Source organism: Prenolepis imparis, unplaced genomic scaffold, assembly GCF_030444845.1.
Source record: "Prenolepis imparis isolate NDT839.2.m4 unplaced genomic scaffold, iyPreImpa1.0 SCAF_16, whole genome shotgun sequence".
NCBI classification, from domain to species: Eukaryota; Metazoa; Arthropoda; class Insecta; order Hymenoptera; family Formicidae; genus Prenolepis; species Prenolepis imparis.
The window spans coordinates 1,815,043-1,828,047 of NW_028141174.1; the positions used below are offsets into that span (position 1 = coordinate 1,815,043).

Sequence of the window (13,005 nt, forward strand, 5' to 3'; positions counted from 1 at the left end):
GTTAAGACGTAACGTAAAATTTTGTTGGTTTGTGATGTGATGTTACTTCCACTCAAAGTAGATAAAAAAGAGGCCTAACAAAATAGTATATTAATATACATATATAGAGTATAACAATATATACAGTATTTTTTTTACAATTTTTATATCATAATTAACAAAAAAATCATACTAGAGTGTTTTGATTGCTACGTATATTCAAATAATTTTCCAATATTTGAAGTTCGTTGTTTGTTTTTAATGGTAATTGTACTGGAATATCATCAAGAAGAGTATTACATATTCCCGAAGTTTTTGATTGTTTTAGTAGCCCAACAACTTCTTTTACTTGTTCTTGGAGTTTAAAGATCTGGTAGTAAATTTTATCTACAAAACATTAGAATGTTATATCTGTGTGACATCTCTTATAAAAAAAATTATTAATACAAACCTAAACTAGGACGGTTTGCCTTTCCATTTGTAATAAAATCTAAAAATTATCAAAATCTCAAAAGTGTGCTCCAATGCAATAAAAATATTATATAAACTTTATTTATTATAAATCATTGATAATATTTAATTTTGGGGATTATAAATATACAAAATGCATGCAAACCTGTTTCAAGATTTGAAGTTGAATGAGAAACATGATCATCTGCAATGTCGATATTTTCGAATGAATTCGAAGATGCGGAAGAACAAACTATATCGTTTAATCTAGTTACATCGTTCGTTCTTTTTTCAGATCGAAAAATTTTTTCAGGTCGAGACAAAATTGATGGAATCTCTTCATCTTCACTCGATGTAATACTTTGGTACCGCTTATTAGGCTTCCTTTTTCGTTTGCATTCTATTTCTGATGAAGATGGTGCTTCTGTATCATTATTATTTTCAATTTTTTGCAGTTTTTTGTTTACTCTATCTAAATCATCTAAAAATATAATAAATATTAATAAAGTAAAAACAAAAAATATTGATAAAAATTAAAAATTAAACATTTATAGAAAGCATATAAATATTAAAAAGAAAACACTAGCAAAAATTTAATAACAACAAACCATGTTTAAAAAGTAATCGTCTTATTGCATACAGTTCCCACTTCTCTTTATCTGGTATTTCGGCTTTTATTAAAGCTTTATTTATTCTTTGACCTGATTTGTAGGGAGGCCACCAAACTTTATTTTGAGCTCCTGACAGCCAAGAATTATGGGCTATACCCATTACAAAATCATCGTCATTAGTTATAAATTCAACTGCAATAAATGTCATGGCTAATAATAAAATAAAAAGATAAAATAATTAGTATTTGTTGTGCAAAAATGTAAAAAAGCTAGGTTTAATTAAAAGCGAGAGATATATATATAAATAAAAAAAATATACAAAACTCAGTCAGAAATGTATATTGATTCAAAAGTGCGATGTAACAATAAAATATTGACGTTGATGATTTCATGTTGATGGAGGATTGATCTCATCCAAATAGCACAAAACGGAGGGCATAGATATATGTGTATATCTTCAGAATAGTATCAAGCCATCAAAATATATATATATTTAAGATCCCAGAATAGATTCCATACTATTTAGGTTAGGTCATCGTTTCTCGCTACATAAATGACAGTATTTATTTTATCAAAACTTACCTAACAAGCTTTAACTATTCACACACACTATCACAAATTTTTATTATTTTACTTAAAAAACACCATACAATGTGTGAGATAGAAGAAAAAGCAAAATTAATGACTCGGCAGAACTGTCGCCAGTCAACAGAGAGGGAAACATACGCAACAATTGAAAGTCGCGCATATGTGTTGCGCAGAATGCTCTGCGTGGTAGCGCTGTACGTCTTAAAGCTGCGCGCGCGACTTAACATAAAAATAGAACGTCTTTATAACGTCACATTTTGTACATTTTTAAAACGTTACAAAAAAGACGTTTTATTTTAGTTTTTATTTTGTCATTTGACGTCATTGGACCAATAATCACCAGTTTTTCACGTTATTTTGACGTGGGTATGCTAGGTGGGCCAACATCTAAAATAATGGAAATATAATAACATGAATAAGATGCTGAAATCTCACTGCAGCATATCGTTTAAATAATTAATTAGAGCCATTATATAATATCCAAAAGTGCCAAATACACGAAATTCATAATTCGACCAAAATAGGTATAAATTCAAAATTATCATGTATCGCATAATACAATATTGTATATTTATCAATGGAAAAGAATAATAATATGAGTCTACAGTATATAATCTTATATAATTTATAAGATCCAAGTTATTTATACATCTATTTAATGTCGAAACATTTTATTTCAAGATTCGACCATTATAGGTGAAAATACATAAATTTCACATATCCCAACATCTAAAATAATAGATATCTAATAACATGAATAAGATGCTGAATTCTCACTGCAGCATCTCGTTTAAATAATTAAGTAGAGCCATTATATAATATCCAAAAGTGCCAAATACACGAAATTCATAATTCGACCAAAATAGGTATAAATTCAAAATTATCATGTATCGCATAATACAATATTGTATATTTATCAATGGAAAAGAATAATAATATGAGTCTATAGTATATAATCTTATATAATTAATAAGATCCAAGTTATTTATACATCAATTTTATGTCGAAACACTTTATTTCAAGATTCGACCATTATAGGTAAAAATACATAAATTTCACATATCCCAACATCTAAAGTAATGGATATCTAATAACATGAATAAGATGCTGAATTCTCACTGCAGCATCTCGTTTAAATAATTAAGTAGAGCCATTATATATTATCCAAAAGTGCCAAATACACGAAATTCATAATTCGACCAAAGTAGGTACAAACTCAAAATTCTCATGTATCGCATAAGTCAATATTGTTAATTTATCAATGGAAAAGAATAATAAACTGAATCTTCAGTATATAATCTTATATAATTAATAAGATCCAAGTTATTTATACCTAAATTAAATGTCAAAACCCTTAATTTCAAGATTCGACCATTATAGGTGAAAATACAGAAATTTCACATATCCCAACATCTAAAATAATGGATATCTAATAACATGAATAAGATGCTGAATTCTCACAGCAGCATCTCGTATAAATCATGAAGTAGAGCCATTATATATTATTCAAAAGTGCAAAATACATGAAATTCATAATTCGACCAAAATAGGTCTAAATTCAAAATTCTCATGTATCGCATATGTTTGGAGGGTGTGTTCAAGTCTCCTCCTAAAGCGATAGTTGCGATTTTATTCTATTTAAATCATGGACTGTATCGAGCAATTTTACACGCGAAGGGTATAAGACTTAGCGGCTCGCGAATAGTAAATCGAGAATAACTTTCGGTAAGAATTAGCAAAAGCGACAAGCGACAAAGCGCGACAATTGTTAAATATATAGTAAATAATTAGCGAGCGATTGCGACTCACCGCACGGTGCATACCTGGGATCTCGCTGTTCGGTCCTCGTGGCTTCTCGAAACTTTAGAATTCTCGTCCTTCTTTGCTTTGAGTCCATGCAGCAATGCTATCAGGCAAGGTAAAAGCACAGGCAAGCAAGCAAGCAGGAATTCTATGCGTAATTGTCGTAGACAACAGAGCGGACATCCACAGTGCGAGAGCTCCGTGTCGCAAGTGAGTACGAGAGCGGTCCGTGCGAGAGTGAGTTCCAATCGTCTCCCTGCAAGCGTGTAGCAGACCCAGCAAAAAGCTCGCAAATTCTTCACGAGGTATCATCGGTGGATCGACGATGGCAGCACCGATAAGTGAATCGAATTATTGATTACACAGCCGATCGCGATCCACCGACTTCTCGTGACAATCGATAACATATAGTAAATCTATATTTATTAACCTTACATCTAAATTATTTCTAATTACTTATTAATTAACTAAAGTGAGCGCCAAACATACCGCCCACCAAAATAAGACTTATTTTTAAGAACTCTCAATTTATATTTTTCTCCGGTGAGTTGCCCATCGGCAGAGGGCACAGTATCACCAGAGGACGAGTCAATAATCCGTCCGCTGTCCTCACCGTGGCTACCCGAGATATCCCATCGCGACCGGGATACAGAGATACAATCCGCCCGCGCTTCCAATGCAACGGAGACGCGTTGGCCTCCTTTAAGAGAACCAAAGCGCCTTCCGAAACGGGCGCCCCAGGATTGAGCCACTTAGGACGCTGCTGTACAGTTTGCAAATACTCGAGATGCCATCGTTTCCAAAAATCTCGATGCATCCGCTGAATGAGTTGCCACCTATCTAATCGACCCAATGGCACAGATGCTAGATCGGGACTCGGAAGTGAAACGAGAGGTTCGGTGGTCAGAAAGTGTCCTGGCGAGAGGACCGCAAGATCGTTTGGATCGGTACTCACTGGGCAGAGAGGCCTGGAATTAAGAACAGCTTCTACCTGAGCAAGAATGGTGGAGAACTCTTCTATCGAGAGGAGTTGATCACACACTACGCGCTTGAGATGTGTCTTGAATGATTTTACTCCCGCCTCCCACAGGCCTCCAAAATGAGGCGCCGAAGGCGGATTAAATGACCACCTGATTTTCTCACTTTCGGTAACCAATTCCATATATCTTAACAGTTCGCGGTGCGCACCGACAAAATTGGTACCGCAATCACTAAAGATGAGCGAGCACCTTCCGCGCCGAGCAACAAAACGCCGCAAGGCGGCCAAGAATGAGTCCGTACTCAAAGAAAAGGCGATTTCTAAATGGACGGCCTTAACTGCAAAACACACGAACAAGCAAACATACACTTTAAACGAGGTAGTTCCGCGAGCTCGACGAGGCGACACCAAAAAGGGGCCAGCGAAATCCACGCCCGTAATGGAGAAAGGCTTGACCTGATTGACTCGCTCGGAGGGTAGAGAGGCCATGGAAGGCTGAGCAATACGAGGGCTTGCCCGGAAGCAACGATAGCATTTCGAGAGAACTCGCTTGATCGCTCGCTGCACTCCCAACACCCAGAAGTTTTGAGCTAATAGATACTGCAGAGTACGCCTGCCAGGATGCATATGCTGTTGATGAGTGCTCTCAATCAGAAGCTCCGTAAGACGATGTCGGTTCGGTAACAATGCCGGATCGTATGGCAAGATCGAGTTTACTATCCTTCCGCCCACCCTGAGGATTCCGCGCGAATCAAGAAAGGGAACAAGTTTGCGAAGATCCCGGGAAACCCTCTTTTTGCTTTCCAACGCTTGTAGCTCCACCGAGAAGCTTTCAGTTTGCACGTACTTAACCAGCAAGAGTAGAGCGGAATGAGATTCCAATTGATCGACAGCCGCACTACTTGGAATCGGAACTTTTCGGCAATTACTAACAAAACGATGACAGTAAACTACGATACGACAGATCTTCTCCAACGACGAGAATCTCGACAACAAGAGTTCGAATGGAGACGACAAAACGCTAGTGAGAAATGCAACCGAAGCCGTCGCAGCTTCCGGTAAAACAACAGAATCAGTATCGAGTTCATTGCGTGGTTGAAAATCCCTCAGCCAATCGGGCCCCTTCCACCATAGGTCGCAGGCCACAAGTTCCCGAGGAAACAATCCACGTGAGCAATGATCAGCGGGATTAGAGTCAGTCCCGACATGACCCCAAGCAGCAACAGCGAGATTCTCCTGTATCCGTGCCACGCGATTACGAATAAAAGTCTTCCACCGATGTGAAGATGACCGAATTCAAGCAAGGGTCACCATTGAATCCGACCAGGCGTGTACGGAGTCCAAAGTGAACCGATCCTTGAGTACCTGTTGCAAATACTTAATCAATTCCGAGAGTAATAGAGCCGCGCATAATTCCAAGCGTGGCATGGTGAGAGACTTAAGCGGAGCGACCTTCGATTTAGCGGTAAGCAGGCGAATAATGACCCGAGTGATCGTATCGACACGCAAATAAACGACGGCCCGTAACCGCGTTCACTGGCGTCGCAAAAACCATGAATCTCCCCACGCAGCACACCATCAAACGCGAGAGATCGAGGTATCCGCAAAGAGGCTAGCTCCCCCAGCTCAAGTTCATACCTAGCCCACTATTGACAAATATCAGTAGGAGGTTGAACGTCCCAGTCCAAGCCTAGCGTCCATAATCGTTGGATGAGCAGCTTGGCAGCGAAAGTGAGAGGCGCCAGAAATCCCAAGGGGTCAAAAATTCGCGCCAACTCCGATAGGATGACCCGCTTTGAGCACTCTCTATTTAAGGGGTGAACCTGAAATGCAAAACAATCTGAAGGCGCATACCATCGAAGTCCAAGCACATTCAGAAAATAATTTTCACCAGAGTCGAAAGATAACATCGAATCGCTGCAATGCTCCGACGCGATATCCTTTAACACGGCAGGATGGCTAGTAGCCCACTTTCTCAAGGAAAGACCCGCACTTGGAGCAAGTCCTGTAATTGATCTCGAAGCGCGAGAGCCTCCTCGATGGAGTGAACACAATATCGTCGACGTATAAGGATGATCGCAAGGCCAGAGACGCTAAAGGGTGACTTTCCTTGCTCTCCTCCGATAACTGAAGCAAGCATCGAATCGCTAAATACGGAGAGGAAGCGATCCCGAAGGTTATTTACGGTTCGTAATCTATAATCCGCTATAGGTTCGGAATCCGAAAATCGCCACACGATCCGCTGACAGTCACATTGCGAAGGTTCAACCTGGATCTGTCGAAACATCTGTTTGACATCTGCGGTCAGGGCCACAGATCCAATGCGGAAGCGAATCAAGATGGCCGAGATATCCTGCTGCAACTTTGGTCCACTCAAAAGTGTCTGATTAAGCGACAACCCATTAGAGCCCTTTGAGGAAGCGTCGAAAACTATCCTCAATTTAGTAGTTTCACTATCAAGCTTTATGACACCATGATGCGGCAAGTAATAAACTTCACCGTCCACCGGAAACGGTTGAGGAATAAGCTCCATGTGGCCCAATTCAAAATACTCTCGCATAAACGCCAAGTACTGCAACTGGAAGGCCTCGTCGGATTTGAAGCGGCGCTCGAGTGATCGAAATCGATTAAGAGCAATTTGGCGCGAATCGACGAAACAAGGTGACTTCTGTGAAAAGGGATACCGAACTACAAATCTACCGAGACCATCTCTACGAGTAGTATGCGCGAACAATTCTTCACAAAACTGGTCCTCCTTTGATGCCGGCGCGTTGTACGGAATCTCCTCTACCTCCCAGAACTTTCGGATAGTAGTATCCAGAGTCCCCAGCGAGGTCACAAAGGAATGCACGGGCTGCGATGCCACCGAAGAGACCGCGCCCATCAATACCCATCCGAATATAGTATTAAGGGCATCTGGTTCTCCTACCTTTCCTTTACGATGGCCATCTCGAAGATATGATACAAAATTTTCGGCCTCTAGCAAAATGTCGATTCGACCTGGTCGATAGTAGTCGGGATCCGCTAGCGATAACCCTTCTAAATGTTTCCACGACCTTAACTCTACCTTGCCACTAGGTAACTGAGAAGAGATACGAGAGAGTATCGTAGCTTCTATTGGAATCCGGATATCATCTCGATCTCTGACGCGAAGCACGAAAGAAGTGCTACCCTTGGTGGTGGCGGCCTTGACATCATTCAACGCGACCACTACCATCTGACTAGGCGTACGACTAAACCCGCCTCTTTGGACGCAACTCTCGGTAATAAAGTTAGATTGACTCGCGCAGTCTAAAAGAATACGGACCGGAGAAAAATTGCCATGTACGTCAGCAATCTCAGCTTTAACAGTCGATAATAGAACGACAGGTTTAGAACAGGAGATGCTAGCCATGGTCACGAGCGATGGTACTGTTTCAGTGGCAGTCGTAGCAGTCAAGAAGGACGATGCTGTTTCCGATAAAGAGGCGACGGCGGTCATAGTAGCCTCCGTAGAACGAGGCTCAAAATGCAAAAGCGTATGGTGCTTTGCTTTGCACGAACGACAGGTCCAACTAGATGGACATTTGCTTACCTGATGCCCCGAATGAAGACAATTCAGGCACAACCTCAGATTCTTCGCCTTGGAGTATCTATCCTTGGCCGACAATTTCAAAAACCCAGGACATTTTGCAAGGCCATGAGATTCTTTACAAATAAGACAATCTACGGTACTAGTCACAAACGAGGAAACAGATGACGCGGACCTTCCCTCCGATTTGCCCGTCTTTATTGGCGCACTCGATAAAGACGCGAAAACTCGACAGTAATCGTTCAAAAACGTAGTTAGCTGCTCATATCGTGGGATTTCAACTTCGCGATGCTCTGCTTCGAACTTCTCGCGCAACGAAGGAGTGATTTTGTCTAACAATAGGTTTAGCAATATAAAATCCCACGTCTCCGTAGGGAAATACATTAACTGCAAAGCTCTCAAATTTTCATTAAACGTATCTAAGAGCTGACGTAGCGAGTCGGACGAATCCGCCTTCAACGATTTTGCAGTTACGACTGAACGCCAGTAATGACTGGCCAACTTACGTTTATTCTGATATCTACCGACTAAAGAATCGTACGCGATCTCATAGTGGTCCGCAGATAGAGGCAGATTTTTAACCACATTAAGCGCGTCCCCGCTTAAGGAGGCAAGCAAATATTGATATTTGTCAATCGCGTCGAGTTGCGTGTTATTATGAATCGACCGGTTAAAAAGCGCGAAAAAGGAGGGCCAAAGCGTAAGATCTCCCGAAAAACGCGGTAAAGATATCTTAGGTAGCTTGATTTTTGATGCTGAATTAGCCGAGGGAGTTTCAGTTGTTGAGGATCGAGGCTCACTTACGAACGTGTGATATGCCGTTTTTATGCGATAACGCATTTTATCAAAGCGCGCCCGAACTTTATCCTCAGTCTCGAAATCTGCCGTAGCATCCTGAAGCAATTTCAAATGAGCGATCTCGAAATCCTCGATAAGGGTGTCTACATCCGGATAGCACGCAAAAAATGCGGTTTTATACAGAGGGTCCGCTTCAGCCTTTACCGCGGTGTCAAAAATTTCCGACAAACGCCTAACGCACAATTCGCGTTTGATCTGAGCATTTTTTGTCATCGTGAATTAGAAATATTTAAGTCAACGTATCACGCGACGATATCGACTCAATTTTTCGACCCAAATCAAAATCAATCGACAGTCCAATATAAACATTCGTGCCAAGAAGTCGACCAGATAGATGTTCGGTAATTATCGTTCGAGATTCAGGAGCACAAATTACGAAATTTATCTCAGTTCGAATGAAAGCGAGAAAGGACCGAATTCACGAGAACGATCTCGGAAATATATGCGGTGTAAATAATATAAACTGTAAGATAATAGATCCTGGACGAGCGAGCTCTTGCACGGTGAAGACTACGGCGAGAGAAAGGATAGAAAAAACGTAAACACGCGCGCGAGGCTCGAGAGAACGCGAGATTACAGGCGTCGAGCGAGCAGAACAAATTTTGGAAAATTCCAACTACTAAATAAGAATGCTGTAAAGAACGACAAATTAACACAAGAAAATATAGAGATACATATATACATAAATATACAACAATATTATATTATAAGAGTGCGCAATATATTATGAGAATATTATAATTGATGACAATTCATGAATACTCTGGATAGAAGATATGCCTCTTTACAATGATGCAAATAACACTAAGAATGTTCGCAAAAGCAAGACATGAATAGACGAAATGTTCAGGACTGATTTACGAGTATCAAAATCAATTCTTTGGAATTCGCTTCCAAAATATAATTCCCGAGATGCGAAAGTAATTATACCAGTGAATGCCAGAGCAATCAAATTAATAATCGATATAATTCTATAATTCTTACTCAATTTCAATTGCAGTTAACAATTGTAATAATCAATAATATAATAATATAAGAATCAATAATTTTTCAAAAGCAACAAATAATAACAGCAATCCGATCAAGTAACAATACAATAAATGCGCAGATAATGATAGCAAGTAATAATCACAATATAGCAGTGGCAATAAATATAAGATATATATATATATATATATATATATATATATATATAATAAACTTAAAGTAATACACAAGATATCAAGCCGTATCAAATAGCATCCAAATGTAGCAAAAAAATACTAGCAGATAAATCGCAAAATAATAGCCCGTAATAATAGCGAGAATTTAGAGCGAATAATACTCATAATGCAAATAGTAGCAAAAAATAATAGCAAAATTAATAGCAATAATAGTGGCGAAAAATAGTAGCAAATCTAGCAACAATAATGTAAGGATCAAATAATAAACGCACGCAACAATCGAGTTGAACGCAGTGATTTATGATATCGCAAGTTATGTTAGCAAGATTTCGATATTAGAGCGAACCGAGTGTAGCTCTCAACGAAAATATTGACACACTCAAAACTCTGGAATGCCGCGACAAAAAAAACGAGCGAGAGAGAGCGAGAAGAAAATACAAGGTAAAATCGAGCAACGAGAGGTCGGTGTTAAATAGTACTAACATTCGAAAATCAATTTTTTTTTTTTTTTTTTTTAAGTGAAGAAATCCGGCTCGAAGGACCAATGTTTGGAGGGTGTGTTCAAGTCTCCTCCTAAAGCGATAGTTGCGATTTTATTCTATTTAAATCATGGACTGTATCGAGCAATTTTACACGCGAAGGGTATAAGACTTAGCGGCTCGCGAATAGTAAATCGAGAATAACTTTCGGTAAGAATTAGCAAAAGCGACAAGCGACAAAGCGCGACAATTGTTAAATATATAGCAAATAATTAGCGAGCGATTGCGACTCACCGCACGGTGCATACCTGGGATCTCGCTGTTCGGTCCTCGTGGCTTTTCGAAACTTTAGAATTCTCGTCCTTCTTTGCTTTGAGTCCATGCAGCAATGCTATCAGGCAAGGTAAAAGCACAGGCAAGCAAGCAAGCAGGAATTCTATGCGTAATTGTCGTAGACTAAAGAGCGGACATCCACAATGCGAGAGCTCCGTGTCGCAAGTGAGTACGAGAGCGGTCCGTGCGAGAGTGAGTTCCAATCGTCTTCCTGCAAGCGTGTAGCAGACCCAGCAAAAAGCTCGCAAATTCTTCACGAGGTATCATCGGTGGATCGACGATGGCAGCACCGATAAGTGAGTCGAATTATTGATTACACAGCCGATCGCGATCCATCGACTTCTCGTGACAATCGATAACATATAGTAAATCTATATTTATTAACCTTACATCTAAATTATTTCTAATTACTTATTAATTAACTAAAGTGAGCGCCAAACAGCATAAGTCAATATTGTTAATTTATCAATGGAAAAGAATAATAAACTGAATCTTCAGTATATAATCTTATATAATTAATAAGATCCAAGTTATTTATACCTACATTAAATGTCAAAACCCTTAATTTCGAGATTCGACCATTATAGGTGAAATTACAGAAATTTCACATATCCCAACATCTAAAATAATGGATATCTAATAACATGAATAAGATGCTGAATTCTCACTGCATCTCGTTTAAATAATTAAGTAGAGCCATTATATATTATCCAAAAGTGCCAAATACACGAAATTCATAATTCGACCAAAGTAGGTATAAATTCAAAATTCTCATGTATCGCATAAGTCAATATTGTAAATTTATCAATGGAAAAGAATAATAAACTGAATCTTCAGTATATAATCTTATATAATTAATAAGATCCAAGTTATTTATACCCACATTAAATGTCAAAACCCTTTATTTTAATATTCTACCATTATAGGTGAAAATACAAAAATTTCACATATCCTACAAACCAAAATAATTAATATAAAATAACATGAATAAGATGCTAAATTCTTACTGCAGCATCTCGTTTAAATAATTAAATAGAGCCATTATATATTATCCAAAAGTGCCAAATACACGAAATTCATAATTCGACCAAAATAGGTCTAAATTCAAAATTATCATGTATCGCATAAGTCAATATTGTTAATTTATCAATGGAAAAGAATAATAAACTGAATCTTCAGTATATAATCTTATATAATTAATAAGATCCAAGTTATTTATACCTACATTAAATGTCAAAACTCTTAATTTCAAGATTCGACCATTATAGGTGAAAATACAGAAATTTGACATATTATAACAACTAAAATAATTAATATAAAATAACATGAATAAGATGCTAAATTCTCAATGCAGCATCCTGACGGTCGACGTCAAATATAAATGTAATATAAAATCGAAACTGCCAAAAATTATATAATAAAATATAAATAATTTATTTTTTTACATTTTTTTTAAAAATTATTTTATAAAATTTTATTTAAAATATGAAAATATTTATTTTGAACTTTTTAAGAGCAAATATTAAATTTTTATAACAAAAGGTGCTTGAGCTGCTGTTACTCCAATCGATTCGGCTCTGTATTGGACCCAGACAGCACAGTGACGTTTTAAAAACGTATTAAAAATGTACATATTGGACGTTTTGTACGTATTTATAACATCCATATTAGAGCCTTCGACATCTTTAGGACATTTTAGAAATGTCCAGTGTTATTTTTCTGGACAATCGAAACATGGCCATTTTAAGGATTAAACGAACTAAAATTGGACCTGCTTCGAACATTGAACGTATATTTTATAGTAGATAGGTGTAGGTATATATGTAAATTTATATGTTTAGAGTTTAGAGTACTGAATATACCTATTTTAGTACACATACAGCATCAAAAAATTGCAGAAATCTTGCAAACATCCAAAAGAAACAAGAAAAAAAATTGTTGAAACTATGTAAGTTCATTTTGTTTATCCGTAATACTTAGATATTCGCGTATTATATAATCTTAATATTCAATATTTGCAAGCTTTATATATAATTCTCATAACAAATCTTAAATACGGGAAAGATAGCGCCTCGTGCGTCACATAGCGGTAAATAAAAGAACTAATGATTAATGAATACTGTTTTTATAATATTTTTGGAATGTTACAGCAATATTTCGTTTAAAATATTACAGTTACATGTTCTTATAA

The 13,005-nt window shown here is 37.8% G+C and overlaps 2 protein-coding genes across 2 annotated transcripts; both read right to left on the reverse strand.

The window, feature by feature from the left end:
* Window positions 1-3,954: 3,954 nt before the first annotated feature.
* On the reverse strand, window positions 3,955-5,838 carry LOC145946493 (uncharacterized). The gene is made up of 2 exons (XM_083056103.1): window positions 5,722-5,838; window positions 3,955-5,646 (listed from the first exon to the last, which is right to left on the reverse strand). Exons 1-2 carry the CDS (start codon window positions 5,836-5,838, stop codon window positions 3,955-3,957), a joined length of 1,809 nt encoding a protein of 602 aa, XP_082912229.1.
* A 547-nt stretch (window positions 5,839-6,385) lies between these two features.
* Window positions 6,386-9,052, reverse strand: LOC145946494 (uncharacterized). Its single transcript, XM_083056104.1, has one exon. It carries the CDS (start codon window positions 9,050-9,052, stop codon window positions 6,386-6,388), a length of 2,667 nt encoding a protein of 888 aa, XP_082912230.1.
* Window positions 9,053-13,005: the final 3,953 nt, after the last annotated feature.